The sequence below is a fragment of the Vulpes lagopus genome, chromosome 5 (genome assembly GCF_018345385.1).
Source record: "Vulpes lagopus strain Blue_001 chromosome 5, ASM1834538v1, whole genome shotgun sequence".
NCBI classification, from domain to species: Eukaryota; Metazoa; Chordata; class Mammalia; order Carnivora; family Canidae; genus Vulpes; species Vulpes lagopus.
This window is the reverse complement of record NC_054828.1, coordinates 68,780,428-68,805,701: the sequence shown is the minus strand read 5'-3', so window position 1 is coordinate 68,805,701 and position 25,274 is coordinate 68,780,428. Positions and strand designations below refer to the sequence as shown.

Below are 25,274 nucleotides of genomic sequence, written 5' to 3'. Positions count from 1 at the left end.
GAGATGTGATGTGGGCTCGTTGAAGAGACACTCCTATGGCCCTTGGAAGCCGTCCTTGAGCCAAATTTAGATGAAGACTAGGTCTTCCCTGACAAGCTCCAGGAGGGCGGACTTCCTGACTTCTGACTAATTCTCACCACTGAGGCCAGCGCCATCTGAGGAAGTGTCTTCTCCAGCGACAGCTTTTCAGGAATCCCTGCCTTCCTGTTTCCTGGAGGATCTCCTTCTGCCCTGGGTCCCAGGGCCCCTGTTTTCCTTGTCACACATTGCTGTGCTCAGATGAACCTTTGCAGTTATGACTGTGCCAAACCCACTAGGCTCCTTCCCCACTGTGGAAGATCAGCTGTTTCATCTAGACCAGTCCTTCTCGGGAAAGTGGTTTTATCCCCTAGAGGCCACTTGGAAATCTCTAGAGACATTTTTGATTGCCTTGCCTGGGGGTGAGGGCTGTGCGCTACTGGCTTCTAGTGGCAGAGACCAAGGATGCTGCTAAACATCCTACCGCGCACGCGACCTCCCCAACTCCCCCCACAAAGAATTATTTAGCTCAAAAAAAAAAAAAAAAAAAGAATTATTTAGCTCAAGATATCAGTGCGCACTTGTGAAACCTTGATGTAGGCAGTGGTGGTATGGCCTCCTGTACCGCGTTACTCGGTAAAGTCTCACCCTGACCCTGGACACGCAGCGCCTTTTGACACTCAGTGTAACTTGTTGAGAGGGACAGAACCGGGGTCCTTGAGTTTTCCCCAGGCTGTGGCCTTGGGTACCTCTGCATACAGCGAGAGTTGTCCTTGGAAGGCTGTGGGCTTGTGCACCTGCCACACGCACACAGGTCGGCGGGATCAAGGCGTGGGCCGTGTTCTGTGTGGTGCGCTGTGCGAGGCCGGAAAAGGACCGAGCTCTCTAACCCCCGGGGCAGCTTGCTCCGCCCTGATGTTTGGATCCCTTTTCCAGGGAACCAGGACATCAAAAGTGATTTTTCCTTCTTGTGGAAGGATAACAGGGCGCTAGGATAGAAAAGGACAGTAAACCCCAGCTCGTTAGTTACAAGACCAGCAATCCTCTAGAACCTGTCTTTGCCCTTGAGCTCCACCTCCTGCGAGTGTGAGGCCGCTGGAGACAGGAGAAGGCCCTCGCCCACCTGGAAGGGGCAGCGCCCACCCGGAAGGAAGAGGAAGGAAGAGCGCAGCCGTCTTTTCCCAGTCCCGCCTGGTGCACTCCCAGCCCTGCCCCCTCCACTTCGAAGTCAGGTGCTTTTTTCCCAGTCAGGAAACCCAAGGGAGAGAATGGAGAAATGGGTGCTGGCAGGGTGCTGGCAGGGTGCTGGCCGGCGGGAGAGGAAGGAGATGCTACGGAGGGAGGAGAGAGGGAGGAGAGGCGATGCCGCGGTCCCCGGCCTGGGGCACGGCCTGGGGCTGTGCCCGGCCTTCCCTCCCCTTCCACTCGTCCTGGAAGTGAGAGTCCCCGTGCCCCCTGCCCCTTTTGTACAATCCCGGGGCAGGGGCAGTGAGTTACGGGTAGGGTGCAAGGCGGAAAGGACATAATTGCCACTACTCATTTTCTCATGGATCTTCCCTGCAGCCTCAGGAAGCGCTTATACCCTGTAGAGCAACCCCGAATCCAGTCCCTTTCTAGAAGGGTTTGGCTGGGCAAGTAACTCTTTTTGGGGGGGAGGGGGGGCAAATAACTCTTGTTTCTGAGTCTCCAGCCCCGGTGAGGAAAGTAGACCATAGATTTCTTGTCAGTGACCTTGAAGGAGAGAATCCGGTCATTGATGGCTAGTTTTGGAGGCGCCTGCTGTGGGGTTTAGTACCGTGGGGACCTTCAGGTATGGAAACTGTCCTTCGCGTGACTCCTGCCTCCCCTTTGACCCCCAGAACTATTTTGTGGGTATTTTTTAACTGTATTCCCCCACACACACACACAACTCTTCATTCTATTGTGTTTTGTTTTGTCTGTAAATGGCCAGGATTTTTCTTTGTTTTAACTCGTGAAGTTCCCCTCCGTGTGTTCCTCTCCTGGGACTCTAAGGGGTGTGTTGGGTGTTTCCGGCTTGGACGGCTTTGGGCTCGGGAAGCCTTGGCGAGTCTCAAGTACTTTGCGGTAGTTACGACCCTGTAGAGCTTCTTTCTGGTGGTTTTCGGTTCCGCTCCTGTTTCTCCCCTAGTTAGGCCACTTCTACCAGCTGCTGACGTGACTGAGGGGAGGACGGCGGGGGTGGGGGCGGCCGTCCTGGGCGGTGAGCTGTTGGCCCGCAGCGCCGGGGCCCCGGAGCGGGCGCGCTGCGCTCTTCACCCTGCGCTCGGGCTTCTCGCTGGGCTCCGCGGCCCGCCCGCCCCGCGCCCGCGCCCCAGCCCCGCTCGTCACACGGTCACATGCGCGCACGACTCCCAGGGCGCCGCGGGGGGTCTGTTTTCCGCCACAAAGTGTCCGAGCCGCGTCTTACGACCCGGGCCTCGACGGGGCTCAGGGCCGGCCTGGCCCTCCGTGTCCGAGTCCTGACTGGTCCCCGCGCCGAGGGGAGGGCCGCCCCGGGCTGAGCGACTCTGGAGAGGCTGTGGGCAGCGGGGGGGGGGGGGGGGGGGGGGGGGGGCTGTGGAAATGACGGCGGGGAGAGGGGATTTTTTAAGACTGTTTTTTTTTTTTTTTAATTTTATTTATTTATGATAGGCACACAGTGAGAGAGAGAGAAGCAGAGACATAGGCAGAGGGAGAAGCAGGCTCCATGCACCGGAAGCCCGACGTGGGATTCGATCCCGGGTCTCCAGGATCGCGCCCCGGGCCAAAGGCAGGCGCCAAACCGCTGCGCCACCCAGGGATCCCTTTAAGACTGTTTTTAACCAAAGAATTTGAAGAGCTGCCCCGACGGGGCGGCCCGGTGCCCGGCGAGGCAGCAGCCCCTGGCGGCGGCGCAGGCGGCGCAGGAGGACGTGTGCAGGGCGGGGTGCGCCCGCTGCCCACCAACCCTCCGGGCTTCCTCCCGGGCTTCCCGGGCCACTCGGCGCAGCCCCTCCCCCGGGGGTGCCCGCGGCTCGCTCCGCCAGCGCCACCCGCGTGGGCTCCCTCCGCGCCAGAAGGTACTTCAGAGGCCGGGCTGGAACGGGGATGCGGGCTCCACGACGGCGGGCTCGGGGCTCGGGGCTCGCCTGGGCCCCGCCCCACGGTCCCTCCTCAAAGCAGCGCCCCCCCCCCCCCGCCGCGCAGTGGAGGCCCCGCAGAGCGCGAGTGGACCCTCGTGTCTTGGCGCGCGACGGTCCCCGGGCCACCGCGGCCGGCCTGCGGGCGGTCACGCCTCGGATCTTCGCTGACCTCGCCGAGGGGCTCCGTGCGGGGCCGCGGCCCAGTAGGCCCGAACGCCTTTGTCCTCCTTCCGCATCTACCTCAGTTTCCCCGGTCAACAGGGGGCACGGGCACGTGGTGAGCGCTCTCCTTGCCTCCGTGAGCAGATGCAGCCCAGCTCTGGGCATTTTTATTTCTGGAGCGTCGTCTTGGAGACTTCGCTCGTGAGTCTTCCTCAGTGGAAATCCTTCAGTTGGGTCTCACGGCGGGGAGGGGGGCGAGTGGCAGCGGCGGAGGTCACCTCTTGCCTGGGAGCCACCGCTGGGAGCTGGAGGACTAAGAACAACTACCCGAGAGGGCTGAGTGGGACTTCCGCTGGAGGCTGGCGCCCTGCGCCTCGCGTCGGGAGAGCGTTCGCGGGAAGCTTCCAGCCTGGAGGGTGGCGGTTCCCGCAGCCCGAGCCCTCACACTGGGGTCCCTGTCCCAACACATTTTTTTGGGTGGTGAGTGCTTTGTTGCGTGCACTTGTCTTCAACAGGATATATTTAATTTATACTCAAAACACATTTTGTATGTTTTTCTTTTTATCCAGATGCTTCTAGTTTTATATTCTTTTCATTTCTATACCAGTGCTACCTACCCTTATATTCTTCCTTTTTGACCCTTGGTATGACTCTATTTTGTCTATTTTCAACTTTTGTTTTGAAATAAAACGTAAAAGTGGACCTCCTGGTGCTTTATCCGTGGGCGGAAGTTGGGAGGTTGGGGAAGGGCCCGCATTTGCTGCTATGGGAACAGCGGCGGCAGCGGCAGCAGCAGCAGCAGCAGCCGCGGACAGGGCCCGGACTCGGCAGTCTGGGTGGCACCTGGCTGCGACGGTCGGAGGGGCCTCGTGGGCACCCTCCTGCCTGAGGCCCAGTCTTCCCCTCAGGAACGGCGAGAAGATAAATACACAACCAGAGTCTTTTGAATCTCTATCAAATGTGGTTTTTATTTCAACTGACAAGCACTTTTCTACAGCTGCACTTGTGGAACATCACATGGCAAAAACAGGAGTTTTTTTTCTAGACCTTTTTTTTTCTTTTTTAAACCTTATTAAAAATGAGATTGGTCCTAAAAATATAGAAAGAAATAAATTTAAATTCACAAAAAACTGTACATTATCAAAAAGTCACTAAAACACCACATTTGGTTATATAAAAACTCAAGTCCCTTTTGTTGTAAAAGGAACATGGAAACTTGTTGGTGTTGATGGTGTGGTTTCTTCCTGTTACCAGACTGATAGAGGGGAGGGGGGACAAGGGGCAGGGGGTGGGTTTATTTTTTTAACCTGCCTTCCCTACCAAATACTCTCATTTGTCAAGAAGAGAAAATCCACCTAGCTCAAGGGGCAGTGAAGATGAGGAAAGAAACACGAGAAATGGCCCCTTTGATCATGCCCTACCCCCACCCCCCTTTCAGCCCCAACTTCTTCAAACTGAGGCTAGGACGCCACCCCACCTCGAGTGCCTGGTCCCTAGGGAAAGAGGTGGCGCTAGGAGAGGAACACAAGGAACACGGAGCCTTCACTCCCCCTGTCCACCTCGCCTCCAACAATAAAATTAGTACATTTTATACCAGGGGAAAACTGCCATGGGGCAAAAAGAAGAGCCCCCAACTAGAACAGTTCCAAACGTTTGACTAACACAAACTTTGTTACAGCGCAGTTATTTAGATAAAATATAAATATTTATGCATAATATAAAGTCAATTCAAATATTCTTCAATCCTCTTAAAAAGCAAAAAAAAAAAAATCTCAAATAAAATTAAAAGTTTTGAGGTTTGTCTGACAGAAAAGGCGACTTTAGAAATAGGCCATGGAGGAGAAGGGGGGCACAAAGGAATCAGGGGCTGCCCAGCGCCTCCTGCCCCGCCCGCCCCCAGGGCCATCCAGTGCTGCCAGTACAGGGAATGCTCCGCCTCGCCGGCGCCCCTCCCCCGCCCCGACGCCGAACGCCTCCGCTCTGCTTGGGCTGCCAGCAGCCCCTCCCCAGTGCAAGTACCCGTATCTCTGGTGGGAGGGGCTCTGCCGCCAGGAGAGCAGGGGGCGGGCCGGAGCTGGAGCGGGAGTTAGCAGCTTTCCTCTCACGTGCTGGGCTTAACGGGGGCGTGGTCACAGGTAGGGCAGTGGTGGACCCCCGAACCCCCGTCCAGGCTCTCCTGTGCTCTGCGGTCACTGCTGCTGCTGCTGGGGAAGGGGTCCCGGGCTTAAGTAGGGAAGGGAGGAAAAAGCACAACTAAACCCACAGAAGCTCATGGGATTAGGAAAAGATCCAGTTCTACCCCTCTCCCCGAGCTTAGGGCGAGTTTAGGGCTCGAAGCTCCGACAGGATAGGGGGTTCCTGCTGAAAGATTGCACAGTTTGAAGAGGCTGGAACAGAAATGCCTGGGAGAGAGGAGACACAGCCTTGTACCCAGAAAAACTGCTCCTGTGGTTTCCCGAGGACAAAAATGTGATGGTTTGAAACACTAGGGAAGGTGGGAATAAAAACGGACACTTGGGGAACCTGGATACCATCACAGCACAGGGGCACAAGCACAGCGATCCCTGCCCTCGCCCTCCCCCTCCCCCCACACCACACACACACAGAGACACACACACACACACCTCTGAGGCCAGCTGATTGCTACCTGGCCTCCATCTTGGGAGTGCGCCCAAACTCAGCAGTAGTTGTCCCTGAGGAGTTCCCAAGAGGGAGGTTTGGGTAAGAGGCGGGGAAGGAGGCCGGGAGGCCCGGGGTCAGGGTGCCTCCCTGCCCTCTCCCCAGCTACCGGGTTTCACAAAAGGCCAGAAACTCAGCACGTGAGGAGTATCCAACATGACAGAGGGGACAGCTATTGGCAGGAAGATGAGGACAGAGAGAAAGACAGGGACCTCTGAACTTCTTTTTCCTTTGAGGGGAAAAAAGATCTGGGGGGAGAAAAAAAGGGTAGAGGAACCCGTACACAATAGATTTACATTATTGGATGAGAGAAAAATCTTAAAGGAGGAAGAGTAGGAAAAGGAAAAACTGAGAAGGTGAGAAGCAGGGAAGGGACTGAACATGGAAGCAGCATGTTCAGGGCCCGGTGTCCGGCTCGACACACTTGGGAGTTAAGTCCACTTTACTGGCCGTCACTGCGGGTCCACACACAGTACAGAGTGTTTCTCGGTTTCACACATTCACTAGAACTATTGCTATTGTTAAATAGCCCCAGGATGCTGGGGCACGTACAGGGAAGGAGAATAAGCTGGGAGGAGGAAGCAGGGACTTCTTTCCTCCTCCTCTTTTTAAATTAGGAAATAAAACAGAAAGGAAAAATTCTTTCTTTCTTTTTTTTTTTTTGGCTTTCAGTCCAGAAGGACCTCATCTCTGCCCCTCTTAGTTGAGGAGCAAGAGGAGGAAAGGGAAAAAGGGACGTAGGGAGAAGAGGATGTAGGGCGCTGCCGAGGGTAAGGTCAAAAATCAGGCTGAGATCTGACTTGAGTCTGGACCCAGGGCAGCATCAGCAGGTGAGAATGGCAGGGTTTTTTGTTTGCAGGGCGGGGGAGATGCCACGAGGTGACTCCCCACCTCCCTTGCCTCACAGATTGGCCTGTTTTCCCTGATAAAACTCCTCCCAGCGGCTCTCGAAGAAGCGACGCATGATGTGCCCGGCCTTGCCAACTTCAGAGTCGTCCTCGTTGAAGGTCTGGCAGTTGTCAAAGACCAGGAGCGCATCAGCCGCGAACTCCTCGGAGCTGGTGTACCTGGGCAGGCGGAGGCGGCGCGTGAGCACGGGCTGGGGGCGGCGGCAACAGCAGCCAGGAGCCGGCGCAGGTCTACCTACCCTCCCCGGAGCAGCCGCTCCCGCATGGTGGAGAAATCCATAGGGTTTTTGATGATGCGCCGGTACCCGCTCACCAAGCGTGGGTTCACAGGCTCCAGGAAAGGCCAAGCTGCATCATGAGACTCCATCTCCATCAAGATAATCCTGTGTCATTAAAGGGACAGGGACGGCTGCTTCTCAAGCAGCAAACACACAGACCCCTCTCCTCCTAGTCCTTTACTCTGGCCAAGGTAGAGCCAGCTGTCCCCAGAAGTCATTCAACTCACTCGCAAAACGTGAGATCACTGTGGTGGTTCCGCATGGAGAAACGCCGCCGCTTCGAGGGGGACAGCCCTTCATCCGAGTACCGAGGCACCGCTGGGCTCTCCCGGCCCCTGGAGAGTACCCGGCGGCGGCGGCCATTGCCCTCCGGGAAGTTCAGCTCATAACTGCTTTTCCGCTTCTGGCCTCGTTTTGGGAAACCAGACTTCTGAGCGAATCCTCCCTCTACCTGCTGAGGCCGGGAAAAGGGAGACCAGTCACAGCTGGAGAGGTACTCGGCTTGCTCCCTGCTGGTTTCCATCCCTGCGTGTCTGCGACTGAGGCTTCGAAATACTTCCACGCGTCAGCCAGCATGTGCATCTACCCACATGATCCAATAAGGTAGGTAAAGGGGGAAACAATCAATCCCACTGTACAGAAGAAAGCAGATGAGGCTATGGAACATAAGTGACTTTGTCCCAAGAAGGATCAGAACCCAGGCCTCCCAGCACGGAGCCTGGAGTTCCTCCCACGGAGAGACCGAGGCGCGGTGGGCAGTGCCGTGTATAGGACTGCTGACACACGGCGGGGGAGAGAACCTCGGACTTCTGCTTGGGAGGGAGAATGACAAAGCAGAAGCCTTACCTGGGCCAAACATACTGCACAGAACCAATCTCCTTCTGGGACAGCCTCCATCTTGGGCCGATGGCAGTAAATGTGGCAGCCACGGTCACATCCGTCACAAAGCAGAAGAAACTCATCGTTGTCACCCTTCCGGCAGACAAGACAGGTCTAGACCAACGGTATGAGGAGGCAAGGTGAGCGCCCAAGCCTCTGCCTGCCCCGAGCCGACCCCGCCCAGACTGGCTGCCCCTCGGCCTTCTCAGGCTCTCCCGGCCTCTTACCACTTTGTTGACGGACTTTTCCCAGGCAATGGACCTCTCCAGCTGGCCCAGGCACAGGCACACCTGGGCTGCACTCCGGCACCGCTCAAGTGTCTGGCGCCAGGCCCGAATGCGAGGGGTGATCTCATATGATCTGTGGTGGGGAGTCGGGGGTGGGAGAAAGTGGTGATCTCCGGATGAGGAGCAGGATCCATTAAACTTAACCCTTCTTCCCAAGACCAAGAATGGGGGTGGGGGCACTCACATCTCTGTGGTGGTGCACTGGGGGGCACCACCGGGTGTGCTGAGCAAGGCCTTCTCCAGCACAACCTCATGAGCTGGCCAGAGGGGCTCCCGCAGATACCGCCGCTCCACATTCTGCTCTAGGGCGGCCAGTCGCATCACAGCCAAATCCAGCGGGTTGGTAGTTTTACGCTGGGGTGCCAGTCCTTCTCTACCCCGACCTCTCCAGGTGATGTCCTCCTGGGAGTCAGGGAGATGCTCACAGTAGGCCAAGTCTTCACGAGTAGAGTCTGGGCTGGGACATGTCCAGCCCTGCAGGTGGGAAAGAATTAAAACTCATTGCAAAGAAAGAAAATAAAGCGTTAAAAAAAAAAAAAAAAAAAGTAGCATCCTAAGATGTCACTTGTGAAGTGGGGACCCAGGGTTTCTCCTAACAGAGTTTAAGAGACAATCACCTCCCCCTCAGCAAGTTCCCACCCAGTGCCAGCCCCGGGGTACCCGGATCTGCAGATCGGACAGGATGACCCGCTGTTCCAGCTCCTCTACCCACTGAAGCACAGCCAGGTCTGTCTCATAGGTCTTCTCTTTGGAGGACCAGCTCATAATCCCTTCTTGAAAGGCGGGTAACTGACTGCGCTCAAAGATGGGGTCTGAGAATGCAGAAGGCAGAGGGAAAGACCCACCAGTGAGGCCGCTGTCCCCAGCAGCAGCCCAACACCTATCCCTGGGCTCGGCAGCTCATGCTGGGCCGACGCATCTTACCGGTTGAGGGCCGGAGGCAGACTTCCTGTAAGAAGTCCCTGTGCTTGTTGAGGTGTTTGTGAAGTGCCTTTTCTCGGATGCCCCGGGGGTGCAGAGCCTTGAGCGTAGCATCCAGTGTCTCAGGATCTTGGATGCACCACCAGCCAGAGCACATCTCTGTGAAGAGTTGATATATGTGGGGTGGGGAGTGGAAACCAGTTCTGAATCCCATGGCCCATACTGATGCCGATCGTACCCACACTCTCACCCCGTGCCACCTCACGGGCACTTACCAGGGGGAACCGGCTGGGCTGTCAGCTGCGTCAGATAACGCTGTTCCATCTGTTTGAAGAACTTGCTGGGGGGTCTCCCTCTCCGTTTCGGCTGTCCTAGCCCTGTGAGACTCTGTGTGCCCTCAGGGTCTCCCGTCCTTCTCTTAGGGGCCGTCCCAGGCAAGGGGATAGAGGAGAGCTGTACTGGAGAACAGGGTCTATTGATCTGTGAGTGAGAGCAAACACAAGATAAGGGCATTTCCATATTTTATAGGGCCTAAAGGCCCAGCCCTTCCCCCAGCTCCAGCAACAGCCTGCACCCGAGCAGCAGCGGAGCCCGTGGCAAGATGAAGTCAATCACTACTCACTGGCCTAGGGGCAGCAGCTTGCTGAGGGGAGAGAGTAGGCTGGTCCTCAGAAACAGCTGGGGGTGGTGTAGGGGCTGCATTGCAAGGCATCTGGGCTGAGAAGTTAAACCAGGGAGCTTGAGAATCGGGGACGGACTCTGCCTCACTGGGCTCTGGCTCCTCCAAGGGCTGTGATGGGGTCGGGTCCAGTTTTCCAGGGCTGCTGTCAGGTGTGAGGACGGAGCTGCTCAACAGGGAGCCGTGGCTCTGAGTCTGGCTCAGCCAAGACAGGAAGGCTGACTGACTGAGGTCATGCTGGCTCTGACCCAAGGACAAGGGGGAGCCTTCTGGCTCCAGGAACCCATTTTGGGACTGAGGATGGAGCTGAAGCTGGGGCTGGGGCTGGGGCTGGGGCTGAGGATGAGGATGAGGATGAGGATGAGGCTGGGGCTGGGGCTGGGGCTGGGGCTGGATCTCAGCCTGAAGCTGAGCATCGGGCTGTTCTGAACCCTGACCCTGGACAGGGGGTTTCAGGTGCCTAGGTTGCAGACAGCCAGGCTTAGTTTTCCGAGGTCGGCCTCGGGACCGGGCAGGAGTACTGGCAGAGGTGCTGGAGCCAGCTAACTCCTTCTTCAGAGAGAAGGGGGCCGAGCTGGGCGCTGGATGAACTGCCACTTTTAAGGAGTCAGTTTCCTGCTTTATCATACCCTCAGGAACTGTAAAGAGAAGTGAAGAGTTTAAGACATACACTGATGTATAAAGGGAAGGAAAGAGGGTGTATAAATACAGGATATACATTTTCTTTTTCTCTTGGACTTAGTTCCCCCTTTTGAGATTCAACTGGGAACAACTTACACGCCAATGAACAGTGCTGGGAAAGAAACACTATTCTCCTAAGTAATCAGAAGCAGCAGCATAATCACAAGCTAACATTTTTAAAGAACCGGATAGATGTTAAACATTATGCTAAGAGTATTAACTCATCCTTCCAACAGCCCTATGAGGTATATGTACTATCGTGATCCCTATTTTACAAATGAAGAAACTGAAGCATACAGCAAGGAAGTTGGAAGTCTCACCCCAGAGCATGTTCTCATAAAATGAAAGCAGCCCAAAAAGACATGAACAGAGATTTCACCAGGAAGACATAGACATGGCCAAAAAGCACATGAGAAAATGCTCCGCGTCACTGACCATCAGGGATATATAAATCAAAACCACAATGAGATCCCACCTCACACCAGTGAGAATGGGGAAAGTTAACAAGGCAGGAAACAACAAATGTTGGAGAGGATGCGGAGAAAAGGGAACCCTCTTACACTGTTGGTGGGAATGTGAACTGGTGCAGCCACTCTGGAAAACTGTGGAGGTTCCTCAAAGAGTTAAAAACAGACCTGCCCTACGACCCAGGAATTACACTGCTGGGGATTTACCCCAAAGGTACAGATGCAATAAAACACTGGGACACCTGCACCCCGAAGTTTATAGCAGCAATGGTCACAACAGCCAAACTGTGGAAGGAGCCTCGGTGTCCATCGACTTATGAATGGATAAAGAAGATGTGGTCTGTGTATACAATGGAATATTCCTCAGCCATTACAAATGACGAGTACCCACCATTTGCTTCAAAGTGGATGGAATTGGAGGGTATGATGCTGAGTGAAGTAAGTCCATCGGAGAAGAACAAACATTATATGGTCTCATTCGTTTGGGGAATATAAAAAATAGTGAAAGGGAATAAAGGGGAAAGGAGAGAAAATGAGTAGGAAATATCAGACAGGGAGACAGAACATGAGAGACTCCTAACTCTGGGAAACGAACAAGGGGTAGTGGAAAGGGAGGCGGGCAGGGGATTGGGGTGACTGGGTGACGGGCACTGAAGGGGGCATTTGACGGGATGAGCACTGGGTGATATGCTATATGTTGGCAAATTGAATTCCAATTAAAAAAAAAAAAAAAAAGCCCAAATGAAAAGCAACTAGTTACCTCCATTAGCTAGGACTCAATTCAGGCTCCCATGAAACACCTACCTAAGCTCTCCTCTGTTCCTTCCACAAAGATACCAGCCAAGTAGGGCAACACCCAGTAGCGGCGTCTATAGCGGTCCTGACCCAAGGAGACTGCTCGAAGCATCTGGGATGAGTGAAGCAGCTTTTTTCGAAAGAAGAGCTGACGCTGGGTAGGCAGTGGAAGGAAAAAGGAATAAAAAACACATTTCCAAAGAGTGACTCTGTCCAGTATATGGGAGATGGACAATGGCTCTCAGCTTCCCTATAAAATTGATACCACCTGGGGCCCAACTCACACAATGATAAATTCCCTCCCAGCCCACATCCCCAGTTCCTGGGAGGTAAGAAGCACAGTACCTTGCTCAGTTTTTCTATCTGGCGCTCTAGCTCTGGAATGCTTGATGCTGTGGCATCAACCTGGAGAAGAAACAAATGGATGAGAGGAAGGGAATTATTAGAGTCAAGAAAGAGAAGTAATGTATTTCCAACTCCCACTGCCCTCAGTGTGGGGCTAGTACCTCTCCATCTCTTCGACCCCTACGGCCATGGACCGTCGCTACAGTCTCTTCCTCTTCCTCTTCCTCCATGCCACTGGTCTCCTCCATGATGCGAGAACTGCGCCTCCTTCCCAGGCTCTCCTCTGGCCCTTGCAACTCTACTTCAGGCCGCCCAGTTCGCTTGGCCAGAGCAGTTTTCAGTCTTGAAACGGATTAAGGGAAAAACTGTGGTGAGGAATGTGAGACTACCACTAAAGGAACCCTGGTATCTAAGCCATCCTGAGCCCTGGGGTAAGGTCCCAACCCCAGGGGAGAGGCTAGAGGCATCAGTTCCAGATGCAAGTTCTGGCTATGCTTCCCCCTTGCCCCATTCTCTCCTCTCTGGGCCCCTCCCTCTGTCCAATCCCTACCTCCGGAGCCGGCCTTCAACAATCCACTTGTTTTTTCTGTAGCTGGACATACTCTCCAGAGTCTTGTCAATCTCACTGCAGAGGAACAGGAAATGAGATTTCAAAGCAGGAGTGGTAGCACAAACAAAAAAGAAGGGAGCCTAAACGGTGAAGGGGATGCAGCTGAACAGGAGTTTCATCCTAGGGCCTAGGTTGGATAAATGGCAGAAGGCGGCTGAGTCTCCCTGGGAAGGTACCTTACTTAGTACAGTCCCCAAGTTGCTCTAGCATTTCCAGAGCATGGCAGTGGACACACATCACCCCTCCCATTCTGACCAAGGCATACAGTAACCATCGCCCGCCCCCCAAGCAGCCCCTCACTTGATGATGAGGGTGGAGCCATTGAGCTCATGCACAAGGAAGGCCAGGACAGCAGCTTTCTGTTGAGGTGGCTGAGCCTGAAAAGGCTGGGTACGCAGGCTATCACAGAGGGCTGGCTCCACTCCATACGCCATGAGGAAGCAGCGTAGGATCTCAGATACATTGTCTCTTGTCAGTGGGATCTCGGACACCTTCTCCCCCAAGATCTTTAAGGACTGTTAGGAGGAGAGCAGAATGGGAGTTAAGAGAAAAGCGGAACAACGTAGGTTGGGTCAATCTGGAACAAGAAAATACACCCAGAGAGAACTATGGGGTGAAAAGAGAAAAGAATGAAAGGTGCTAGGACTTGATGAGATCACACAAAAGTACAAAAAAAAAAAAAAAGTAAAATAAAGGAAAATGAACAAAATAAGCAGAGAAGTCAGGAAGATCAACAGAAGGGAAAATTATAAGGAAAACAAAGAGGAAGAAACCAGATCTTCCTTCCACTTGTCCTGACCACTTCAGGGAAGGGTTTATTTTTGTGTTTAACTTGAAGAGAAAGCAAAACTGAGACATAGCCCTGGATCCCAGGCCTGCCCAACCTGCTTAGGGAAGGCCCTCACCTGACAGTAGGAGGGCAAGCCAGGATCATAGAGCGCAGCCTTCAGGAGCCGCACCAGCAGATCTTGCACCTCACCCAGGCTGTCGCCTTGACACAGGAGTCCCTCCTGCAGGACTCCCAGGCTAGGTACATCTTTGGCAGGGTCAAAGCCCAGCACCTTGCCGAAGCTGTGCAGGAATTCCACGATGGTCAAGCAGTCTGAGAAGGCCCCGCTGGGCAGGACCAGACCCGGGATGCGTGAGAAGTCAGGTAGGGGCTGTAAGGATAAAAGCGGTAGGGCTGTCAAACATACTTGAAGGCAACAGCCTGGGTATCTAGGAGGTTCTTCTTTTATTGGAAATGTCTTCACAACTGGCCCCTCCAGGACCCAGGGACCTGCTACTCTCCCCTCACTACCTGGTGATCAGTCAGACACATATCCTCTGTGGGCTTCTTCATCTCCTCCAAGATCATCTGCTGCCTCTGCCGCTCCTCCAAGCGCCTCTGCATGGCTAGCGTTTTATCGGCTTTACAGGCTGATTTGCCTTTGGACACTTCCTCCTTTTCCTTCATTTTTACCTTCTCCTTCTTCTCCCTCTTCACTTTTTCCTTCAGTTTTTCCTGCTTTGTCTTTACCTTCTCCTTCTCAGCCTACTCACCAAAGGAGAGAGGAACCAAGAGTTCCATAAAGATTCCAGTCACCACCCTTCTTCCCTGGTCCCCATCCTCCCCACCTCAGAGCCCACAAACATGGCTATAAAACAAGACCAACTCACACATGTCTTACAAAATAAGTTTGGTGACTTCAAAGTTATACTTGTGTGTACATGCACCTACCTTGGATTTCTTCTTAGCTTCCTTCTGCTTTAAGCTCTTGGTCTCTTGTTTCCGCTTGTTTCTGGCCTGTAAACCATAAGGGAAGTCATTTCTCCTCAAACTCTGAAAGCATCTCTGCTTGGGCTAGGATTCAAAAACAGACAAGGGTGCTGGGGAGGAGAGGTGAGAGATGGGATGAGGGGTTGGCAATGGATCACTTCTCTCACCCTGGAGATGCCCACATGATTTCTGAACAAGCCCAATTCTCTAAATTAAGCCCCCCCAAATTTTAGGTAAGGAAAGTATGCTGCTACATGAGGGGCCGTGAGGAGGGAGGGGCAGGTGGCAAATGTGGGAGAAAGAAAAAGACAATGAAGCAGATTGTAGGAAAAGTTAACCCACTATGTAAGCTCTGACGTTTCTCACCTGCCCTTGGTTAGTAGGCTGACACTCTCCTCGTTGTACCTTCTGCTTCATCTTCTTCTTGATTTTACTCATCTTTGCTTTATCCTCCTCATTCAGTGTTTCTGTGAGGGCAGAAAGAAAAATGAAGAGTGAGGCAGGGCAGACTGATTCCCAGCATTCAGAGCAGCACACGCCTATCACAAAACTGGGTTCCTAATAAGCAGCTCCCTAAAGAATCTAGTTTTATTTTTGAGTACACATAATAAAATGCTAGGGAGAAAAATGGTAAAGAGATACCAGCTATGGGACAGCACAAAGAACTCAAAAATATCCTCTCCAGAAGTCCCAGCCCCTAGAACAGATTAGACTACTTTAGAAGGGGTCCTAGAGGCCACAATGGCAGAGTAGCCTTGTAAGCTGTCTCTCTTCCCAGAAGACTTGGTTGGGGCGGCAACCCATGGACTGATTTCAGTGCACAGAAAGAAAACAAAACCAAACTGCCAAGGAAAGAGGGGGGTCTCCAAAGTTGGAATCACAAATTAATAAACAATGTGCTAGAAAGAAAGGGCTCAAATAACGGACACCTCAGTAGAACTGGATCACTGACACAGCTATTGCTTATGGTCCGATCTTATGTCTTACTCTATCCAAAAAAAAAAAGTCTAAAAAAACAAAAAAAAAAACCAAAAAAAAAAAACCAAAAAAAAAAGTCTTTGCTTTTGGAAGACTGAATATTGAAATGGAATGCTACAAACAACAGAGTAGTACCCATTCTCTTCTGGCATGGACACACCACCATATCTATACGGCAACCCTCTAAATTAGATACTATCTGTAGATAACCCCATAGAGGCTTCTAGCAAAATGTAAGTGTCTTGCTCCAGGTCATGTGGTCAGAATGTGGCAGAGCTGGAACTCTGAATAAGAGTCAGAAGACTACAAATTTTTTTTCAAAATTTTCACACTATAATGAATAAATGTGATATTTGCTGAAAAATTACACTATTTCCTGTTTATTGACTATTTCCTACCAATTATCTTTGGATTCAGATGTGAATCCCGAACCTCTGTGATGGTGGCAATGAATAAGGTAAAAGTGCACAACCCAAACCTATAAGCCAATTATCTTTGGATTCAGATGTGAATCCCGAACCTCTGTGATGGTGGCAATGAATAAGGTAAAAGTGCACAACCCAAACCTATAAGCCAAGGAGCTGAAAGATGGCAAGGAAGGATATCTATCCTTTGCCTATCAATATCTGGGAACCACCCAGGTCTGTGGACCACCCAAGGATCCACTAGTATGAGCAAATCAAGAAACAGGTTGTTAAAAAAAAAAAAAAAAAAAAAAAGAAACAGGTTGTTAAAGAAAAGTGCTGGGACTTTGGTGCTGTTTTCTAGGGAGGGGATGGTAGATTCAAATTCATTCTGTCCAGATAATTAATGCCATGCTCCTGGGAAACACAGGCATTAGTAATTCCTCAACATCTCTAATACTTCACAAAGCAAGTAGAATCCTAAGTAAAATAAGAGACACCATTGTACCTTGGGCTTCCAGTTTCTTTAGGAGGCGGTTATCTGTCTTATTCAGCAACTCAGCGATTTTGACCTTGGGTGGCCGACCTCGTCCCCGTTTCACCTTGGGGACTTCCTTAGTCTTGGCCTTCTCAGTGTTTCGAGGTCGGCCCCGTTTCCCAGTTATTGCCTGAATCCTGGATGGGATCTCCTCTGCTGAGAGCTGTACCCACTGCAAGCCCTAAGGTAATGAGGAAGACTATTACAATGTGAGGGTGCAAGCCACTGGATCCTCTGAATCATTCAGCCCAGAACCTCCAAACCCCATAAGAAGCTACAGCTTGTCCACCAATTCTTTCTCAGAGACAAAAGCATATTTAACCCCGGGGTATGCACCTCTGGTGTGTCTCTCTCTTCAAAGAAATCTCCAACAGGCATACGGGGACTGAAACTGAAGTGCTCACGGCGGACGTTGTGTACCACATTGCGGCTCAGATACTAAAAGGAGGAGGCAAAGTGGCATTAATAAAGTCACAGCCCTACCATGCCTTTGTCCAATAACAGCACAAGCAGAACAGGCCAAAGAGCAGAAAATGCTAGTCTGTTGCCACTGGGCCCAAGAAAAGAGCCTGTGCTTCCATTAAAATGCCCATGAAAGCTACATTACCTTGATCACTTCTGGAAACTGTTTCATCCTCTTCCCACAGGGACCATAATACCACGTCTCCCCTTGCCATCGGTGGCTACCCTTCTTGATGCGCACCTCTCTCCGCCACCTGCCAGAGAAGCACACGTGCCCTGCCGCCAGGTCACACTCCTACCCACAGTCAAGCCATCCCAGGAGGCAAGCTCACTGAGATGACCCTCCCAGCATCCTGTCTTACTAGATGCAAACATAGATGCAAACATAGCACGAGACACAAATGTGGTGGCAAGGCAGGCCTGAACTCTACAAATCCTTCAGGGCCCCGGGGGGAAGGCAATACACCAAACTCCACAGGCCCAGAAAGACCTGCACCCTGCCTTGACAAAATCAGTGTGTGATGAGCAGCTAGGAACCCCCTCCCTAATACCATTCAAAGCAATTGCTGGGTTTCCAGTGAAAAGGATGAAGACTAAAAGCAGAAAAGAAAGAGGGTGAGGGCACAAGCAGAAGAGTAAACTTGCTGCTGACTTCATGAAATGATTTTGTAGGCCAAGGTTTAGTAAGGAACTCTGTGTTCTGAGAAACAGATTATTCTAAGACTAAGCCTTATCTTTCTCTCAAAACTTTAAGAACTCAGACTTGGTGACCACAAGTAGCCTAGAGGGGTGGGGGGTGGGGACAATCAGGAAGGCAGTCATTCTTATGAGGCCCTCAGTGTCAACTGGCTTGTTCATTCTGGTCACATACCGTTCTTGCCCTTACCTCTCCAAAGAGCATTGAAAAAATAATAATAATAAAAAATCCTAACTCATCAGGATTTAGTCACTCTCTACTCACTGCTATCCCTTCTGTAAGTATATAAAGCAAGTCAGCTAATTTGGCTATCTGAGCTCTAGGGTCACCAGCTGGGTTTGGAAAAAGATAACAGCTGTAAGCCCCTGGAGCGAAAATCCAAGTAGCTACAAGATGAATAAAGAATAGGTGAGGGGAGGCAGATCCTGGGAGAAGGAGGAAAGCCTAGGAATCTCAGGCATTATCATTGCAGATAACTGTCCTTTAATCCATTTTTTTGCCTAGCCCATTCCTCTCCATCTCAGATGAGATGACCTCTCTTCCCTTCTTCCTAAAGTCATTCACTAAATTTGTCAAGGTCAATGTATGTAGCAAATTAGAGCATTTACCCATGTTGGAGGGGAAGACGAACTTCTTCTGGGGTAGCAATACGTCTCCTCAGGACATCACCTTGGGAGGAAGATAGGGGGATACCCAAGTTAAGAATTTAAGCAAAACAGTGAAACAGGCCAGCAGGAAAGGGCTAAATGCCACAAAAGGATAGCAACTTCTTGAAACTGGCTAGGAATGGAACAGAATCTGACACTCACCACTACCAGAAGTAGTGATTCCTTCTCCAGTGATCTCCTCCAGATCAGTGGTGGTTTCAGGTAAGGTGCTGACATCCTTATCTGCTGGGGAGGCTGCTGGGAGGACAGCTACCGGGGAAGCTGCAGGGGATACTTTTGGGGAGGTCACCGGGGAGGCTGTCAAGGAGACTTCTGAGGAGACTGGTGGGAGGGCTGCTGATGAAGTTGGAGAGACAGTTGGGAAAGCTGCCGGGGAGATGACTGGGGAAATTTCTGGGGAGACTGCTGGCGAAACCGCTGGGGAGACTTCTGGAGAGATTTCCAGGGAGGCTGCTGGCGAAACTGCCAGGGAGATTGCCGGGGAAGCTGTTGGTGGGACTGCTGGTGAAGTTGCTGGATGGAGCTGAATAGTGGATGACTGGTCAGAGGTTGGCTGGGTGAGAGGTGGTGAGAAGTCTGAAGCCTGAGTCTCCATTTCTTCCTGTTCTGCATCACTACCATTATTCAGGTCAAAGCTGTTATCTAGAATCCAAAGGGACAGGATGGGTAAGGAAAAATAGTGTCTTACAAAGCAAGAGAGTCTACTCAGTCGAACCTGGACTAAACTAAACAGAGTCACTTAGAGGGCTTTTCCCTAGGGTTAGAAAACAAGAAGTAGCCTCTGGCTGTCCTCTCCAGCCATTCATGAAGGTTAAAGGGCAAAGCTGTTGCTGTCACTGTGTGAAGTACCTTTTACCTGGACCCAGTAAGGCCCTTGGCCTCCTTCTTCCTGCAAACTCCAAGTCCCACAAGTTCTTCTGGGCACAGAGCAGAAGTCAGTGAGCAGCCTGTGCCTTTTTTAGTCCCAAAGCACACTATTCCATAGCCCCCCTCAGCTCCCAGTAAGGCGCCCACCCCTAAGGCCCTATCTACGGAACTGGTTTTCTCACCTTTTCTCGGGTTGAAGAGACTCTATCCTCCCTCTCTTCACTTACCTTGCAGGACAGACTCCCCAAGAACAGGTGGAGAGTTGGGGGTGGCAAAGATAGAGGCTGAAGTTTGACTATCATCTGCCAGGAGACTGAAGGCAGTGGCATTATTGAGAGAAGGGCAATCAAGGGCAGAAATCACAGGGCTGTCCTCAAGAGGCAGCTTGTCCTCTGTATCCATCAGCTCCGTGTCATCTATACCATAAAGTCCTCCACTCACTGGCTCTTCAGGAGGTGAAAAAATCAGAAAACAAGATTTAAGAAATACTGGTCTCAGGATTTCCCAATTCTAGTTAGTTCTCATTGTGTGAAGTTTCTAATTATTAAATTAAGGAAATTCTACAGCTCTCTCCCTGAAACAGTAAAGTCACCAGGCTAATAGGGATTGTAAAAGCTTGAAATAGAAATGAAGGGAAAAGTATTGGCTCTATATCGACCCACAGACCAACACAAAATTCTAGCATTCATCATAAAGTCGGCCTTTCTTATATTTCAGTGGGGTAAAAGGTACTCGTTCACTGGCAAGTTTTCTTAGTGAGATAGTTAGAACCCAAATAGCCCAACTATGTGGTAATAAGTCCTTATCCGGTGAATTATTACAGCCCAGGGCTCCTGGCCAAAAGGAACATTGGGAGAGAACCTGGGAAATGAACCAATTCAGCTCAGAGTGCAGCTGGCCTAGTCAGCCAGTGGCATGAAACTGTGTTCAGCCACAGGATTATCTGGAGGCCCTGATGCTCCAAATTCCTCAACACTTTCCTTGGTTTACCATCTCTTCTAGGTGATAGAAGCTGGCTACCTTCTGCATGGACAAACTGAAGGGAGCCAGCTGCCAAGCCTACCCGGTGCCAGAGGGTTGAAGGGCTCCAGAGAGACTTCACTGAGGATTGGAGTGTCTTCCAGTTGATCAGGAAGATGTGAAGGATCATCTAAGCAGCTCACTGTGGGGTCAGGGACCAAGACTGAGACCTCTTGGTGTAATGATTCCACAGAAGGGACAGAGCCATTGTAGCCACACATCTTTAGTTCTAGGAAATCCCAGAAGAGAGCAAAAGTCATATCAGTGCCTTCAACTGTTCAACTGTGGCTACAGTAGGCAGTCAGTCTTTGCTAGTGGGATGTTCATTCTTTAGTAATTTTAAGTACCAGTCCTATGGTTGGGTTCCAATCTTACCAAGATACTCTAGTGAGTAATGCTAATAAAATCCTATAGCAAGTAAAGAGAGGAGGAAAGGAGAATGGGGTCTGAGATAAGAGCCCCATCATATTCTCAGCTATTTCCCCCATCCAGTGGGAACAGGTGGTAAGCAGAGAAAATACCCAGTGATTTTATAGAGTGGTCACTCTTGTATTTGGAATCAATGCCAAAATAAGCATTTATCTATTTTGAGGAAAAAGAGAAGGACTATCACATGTACCAATACTAACAACAACAACAACAACAACAACAACAACAAATGGAGTAGACAAGCAACGGTATGCTCTGCCTGCATCATTCCCACCTTTGGGTGCCAATCACTATTAGGGCTCAGCCCACTTCAAGCAGCCCAGTCTGGCCTTGCCATAGTCAAGTCAAATTGGCTTCAATGCCCTCCGCTAATGCCCCAACCCCTTCCTGTATTTTGGAAGAAGCCCTTCTTGATGCAGGGTGTCTGTTGGGGCTGTTTCGGGCTCGCCCACCTGCCCTCTCCAGGCCAGCAGCTCTGCATGAGCTTGAAATAATTTGCACTCCCACTCGCGAGCTGGTGCTGCTGCCACAAAAACACCAGCCACTTGGCTCTGCTAATCACCAACATGCAAATCAGCCTCCACTGCAGAGAGCTGGAAAGACAAGTTTTCCTCACCTCAAAAAGCCACTGCCCCCCCCACAGCCCCGTTTCTCCTCTCCCAGCCCAGCTCACAGACCCAGTTATACCTGGCTGCTCTTCTTCCAGCTCCAGGCTGCCTACCAAGCCAGTGCCATTCTCTGCCACAACTGAAGTCAGCTCCTTTTCTGCTGCCTCATCAGGATGGATACCACTGCCTACCTCCTGGGAGGGTGCAAAGGTCTGGATGCTGGATCCCAACATAGGAGAAGTCTGTGGGGAGGTGAAAAAACTAGGGGGTCCATTGGGCATCACCTCAAAATTCTGGTCAGGAAAGGAATCATACAGTTCCTGTGAGTCGAAGTTAAGCCCCATGGGACTCTGGGTACCGTTGGCCCAGAACTCTTGGCTCCCAGCCCGAAGGTTAGTGTTGTGACTTGGGGATGAAGGCTGCCGGCTGCCCCCAAGGATGCCGTTGAGTGGGTATTGTCCCCCCGAGAACTGGGAGAGAAGGGGTGGGTCCTTGAGATTGCTGCCAGGATTGGCAGATGGGTACTGTGAGTAGTTCCAGAGACAGTCGTAGGCCACGCTGGGGTGATGGAGGTGCGAGGTGCTGGAGGAGTGGGGAGCAGAGTTCAAAATCCCTGAAGTAGTAGTGTGAGATACAGTAGATAAGCCATTAACATTCACATCCCCATTCAAACCTGGCAGAGAAAGAGGAGAAGGGTCAGTTACAGATCCGTGTGCAAGATCTAGCGCCTCTACCAAAAGAACAGCGCTGACTAGAAAAAGGGAAGGTGAAGGGGAGGGGGATTCCCCCTCTGCTATATTTATAGCTTTTCGGTCTCCAGGGAACACCGAACCCAGATGCTCCTGATGCTCCTGGATGTAAGCTTAGCAACTGCTTCTGAGGCTGCTGAGTAGGGAGCTGGGGAGCTCTACTGGCCTAGCACAGGAGCGACCAGCAGAGAGCTGACTGCTGCTGATGCTCAGGGTTTTTTATTTTTTTAAATGAAGCTGCTTGCAGACTCCCTACAGTGACTTGCATTCTTCTCCACCCTCATTCCCTAGAGGAATTCTTGCCTTGGAGTGGCATGACTGAATTCTCCAGGCCCCCACCCCCCCTTACCCCAGAGCCCGTTTGGCCCTGCAGTGGCACCAGAAGGGACAGCCTCCACCTCACTGGCACATGCAGATCCAGCACTTTGTGCTGGGCTAAGAATAGAATCTGCAGTCACCACAGCAGCAAGATCCCAACTCAGAAGGCTGGGCTTGGCCCCTCCCCATAGGAACTGGAGGGTAATATTGCAGGGGGGAAATCACTGTGTGACCAGTGCTACAGACTTCAGTTCTCAACACCTCTGGACTGGAGGACAATTCAAATAAAATGAACTAAGATACTAAAGACACTTGGGAGAGGGAGTCCTCCAGTGAAATAAAGGAGCTTCGTCTATCTATCTGCAACCCCCGTGTGAAGGACAGAAGGGAGAAATAGGTATAAGGCTATGGCAGTATTTTTCTGCTGTAAGGAAGGAGGGAAGCATTTGGGCTTCTCTCTGCTTCCAAGTATAAAGTACCTGAAATCCAGGCAAGATTAGAGAAGTACTTGGCAGAGCTATGTACAGAGCAACTGATAAGCCAAATCCAGGGAAAGACCTGATCTTGGCAGCAACACTTCCATCTGGAATTATAATAGATGTTTCCCTATGGGGAACTAAGTAAGCATTAAAACTCTCTCTGTCCCTACCTTCTAATCTCAAGGACAGGGGTGGCACAGACACTCCAAGCATCTGCCCTCTCCTCTACTACACAAACTAAAAGGCAAACACATCCCTACCTTCACCCAAACTCTCCACCCCCAATCCTAGGGCTGGCTTCACCTTTAAAAACAGCTTCTCAGGGGGCTGGACCTTTATCTGTCTCATGGGTCCACAAGTATTATCAGAAGCAGTAGCCATCTCACCACTCTGGCAGTAGCCGGGGAACAGGGCTGACAGAAGAGCAGGCCAAGATGAAAAAGCCAGTATGTTTTTCTAACCCCTCCCAACCTTAAGTCAAGACTAAGAATGCTGCTTCCAAAAACCCCTGGAACTTGTTCTTAGAAACTTGATTTCTCTCCAGCAGCTGAAGTTCTGAGGATTTACTTCCTCCCTCCCCACAGGGCAAGAAAAAGAGCTGTAGTGAGGTAGCTAACCCAGAGGGGAGCCAAATCTTGTCCCATCAACCTGCTCTATAGGAATTATGCCCACTCCCTCCCCAGGCCATGTGGCCCTCACACTCACTTTTCCCTTGCTGGGGGAAGTTCATGGGAGACCCGTTAGTGTAGAGGCCCTCCCCTGAGGAGGGAGAGGGTTTCAGTCCTGAGGCAGCAGGTGCAGGGGGAAGGCCAGTAAAGTTAAAATGGTCGTTTGCCTCCATTTCTGTAGGAGGGAAGAGAGAGGGGGGAAAAAAAATACTGGCGGTTAAACAAGGTTATATCACCTGGAATCTTCTAGAGGGAATGCCCCCTCCCCTCCATCTACTTACCCTTCTTCTACCTATGTACTGGGGGTTATTTCAGGGGGTACAGGTTGAAAAAAGAGGAGGAACTATACCCCTAACCTGGGCAATGACCCTACAGAAATAGTGCTATAAAGCCACCCTTGTAGAGATAAATAGTGAGAAAAAATAAGCTATAAGCCTCGAATAATCTTCCCCTGTAAACCCCTTAATCAATCTTAACTTCTGGTCCAGGTTATCCTCCTAAGTTAGATATTATTAAACCTCTATTATGTTATATTTAACCTATTCCATCCTTTTGTTTTCCTTCCCCTCAAGGTAAGGCCAGAGTCCCATTCCCAGGGGCCATAGAAGGTTCTCAATGCCATCTTTTTGATAGGAAGCCATGGAGATAGGGGTGTTGGCAGAAAAAGCATATCTGACACATATGCTACATTGTTTATTATTATACTTGAGTTAAATTATTTCCATGTTATCCTATGATAGCCCTAGGCATGTGAAGAAGATAGTAACCTTAGTGAAGGGATTTGAAAACATGTTTTAGGGAAGTAGACCATAATAGCAAAACTCAAAATCATCTAACACTTCTACTCTTTTTCATGGTTTTCTAAGAACACAACTCAGAAAAAAGTCAGAGGTGGAAAACTGATTAAAAAACAGTGGAACCAAGGGATCCCTGGGTGGCTCAGCAGTTTACCACCTGCCTTCGGCCCAGGGCGTGGTCCTGGAGTCCCAGGATCAAGTCCCACGTCAGGCTCCCTGCTCCCTGCGTGGAGCCTGTTTCTCCCTCTACCCGTGTCTCCGCCTCTCTCTCTCTGCATCTCTCATGAATAAATAAAGAAAAATATTAAAAAAAAAACAAAAAACAGTGGAACACCAAGGAATATTATTCTGTTATACCTATTATGGTTACTTCCTAATGTTTTGGTTCTGTAGCTTAAATGTAAAGGGTCATGGGAGAATAGTTGGAGATCTTACATTTGTAAAGGGTAGTGGTTCCTTGGAGGGATAGTATGGTTAAAAAGCTTTTTGCACTGTTCTGAACATGACAGGGCGAAATGAGAAGGAATGATAAGTGAAGCTTTTGGTCAGAATATATTTAACCTTGGGATCCCTGGGTGGTGCAGCAGTTTTACCGCCTGCCTTTGGCCCAGGGCGTGATCCTGGAGACCTGGGATCGAATCCCACGTCGGGCTCCCTGCATGGAGCCTGCTTCTCCCTCTGCCTATGTCTCTGCCTCTCTCTCTCTCTCTATCATAAATAAATAAAATCTTAAAAAAAAAAAAGAATATATTTAACCTTGACAAAGCAAAGATAAGAGGGAAGAAAGATAGGAAGCAGAAGCCAGAGTTACTGGTAAAATCTGACTTATCAGATACTATGACATACTAGTACATACTAATTTGATATGTAAGAAACACAATCTATCTCAATATAGAAAAAGCAACTCCTTATGTTACCATGGTTTTAAAAAGGGCAGAATAATTCAGGTAGATTTATCAAGCTTCCAAGATAAGGCAATAAAGACCTAGATGATGTTTTAAG

The 25,274-nt window shown here is 50.9% G+C and overlaps 1 protein-coding gene across 4 annotated transcripts in view; it reads right to left on the bottom strand.

The window, feature by feature from the left end:
• Positions 1 to 4,250: 4,250 nt before the first annotated feature.
• Positions 4,251 to 25,274, bottom strand: part of BAZ2A (bromodomain adjacent to zinc finger domain 2A) — a 35,134-nt gene continuing 14,110 nt past the window's right edge. For 2 of the 4 annotated variants that reach the window (XM_041757261.1, XM_041757262.1), the window contains 29 exons: positions 23,513 to 23,650; positions 21,341 to 21,934; positions 21,106 to 21,207; positions 20,268 to 20,453; positions 19,432 to 19,650; positions 18,479 to 18,979; positions 18,278 to 18,338; positions 17,118 to 17,226; positions 16,847 to 16,948; positions 16,481 to 16,691; positions 14,957 to 15,057; positions 14,552 to 14,617; positions 14,132 to 14,365; positions 13,737 to 13,991; positions 13,132 to 13,346; positions 12,772 to 12,846; positions 12,383 to 12,563; positions 12,222 to 12,281; positions 11,886 to 12,030; positions 9,877 to 10,571; positions 9,530 to 9,734; positions 9,258 to 9,413; positions 8,994 to 9,145; positions 8,518 to 8,807; positions 8,274 to 8,406; positions 8,014 to 8,160; positions 7,395 to 7,621; positions 7,129 to 7,272; positions 4,251 to 7,048 (listed from right to left, as the gene is read on the bottom strand). In XM_041757261.1, the coding sequence (XP_041613195.1) occupies positions 6,883 to 7,048; positions 7,129 to 7,272; positions 7,395 to 7,621; positions 8,014 to 8,160; positions 8,274 to 8,406; positions 8,518 to 8,807; positions 8,994 to 9,145; positions 9,258 to 9,413; positions 9,530 to 9,734; positions 9,877 to 10,571; positions 11,886 to 12,030; positions 12,222 to 12,281; positions 12,383 to 12,563; positions 12,772 to 12,846; positions 13,132 to 13,346; positions 13,737 to 13,991; positions 14,132 to 14,365; positions 14,552 to 14,617; positions 14,957 to 15,057; positions 16,481 to 16,691; positions 16,847 to 16,948; positions 17,118 to 17,226; positions 18,278 to 18,338; positions 18,479 to 18,979; positions 19,432 to 19,650; positions 20,268 to 20,453; positions 21,106 to 21,207; positions 21,341 to 21,934; positions 23,513 to 23,648 (5,868 nt within the window). In that variant the 5' untranslated portion in view covers positions 23,649 to 23,650 and the 3' untranslated portion in view covers positions 4,251 to 6,882. The remainder of the gene's footprint in view (positions 7,049 to 7,128; positions 7,273 to 7,394; positions 7,622 to 8,013; positions 8,161 to 8,273; positions 8,407 to 8,517; positions 8,808 to 8,993; positions 9,146 to 9,257; positions 9,414 to 9,529; positions 9,735 to 9,876; positions 10,572 to 11,885; positions 12,031 to 12,221; positions 12,282 to 12,382; positions 12,564 to 12,771; positions 12,847 to 13,131; positions 13,347 to 13,736; positions 13,992 to 14,131; positions 14,366 to 14,551; positions 14,618 to 14,956; positions 15,058 to 16,480; positions 16,692 to 16,846; positions 16,949 to 17,117; positions 17,227 to 18,277; positions 18,339 to 18,478; positions 18,980 to 19,431; positions 19,651 to 20,267; positions 20,454 to 21,105; positions 21,208 to 21,340; positions 21,935 to 23,512; positions 23,651 to 25,274) is intronic. The other 2 variants (XM_041757263.1, XM_041757264.1) reach the window with 2 other exon arrangements.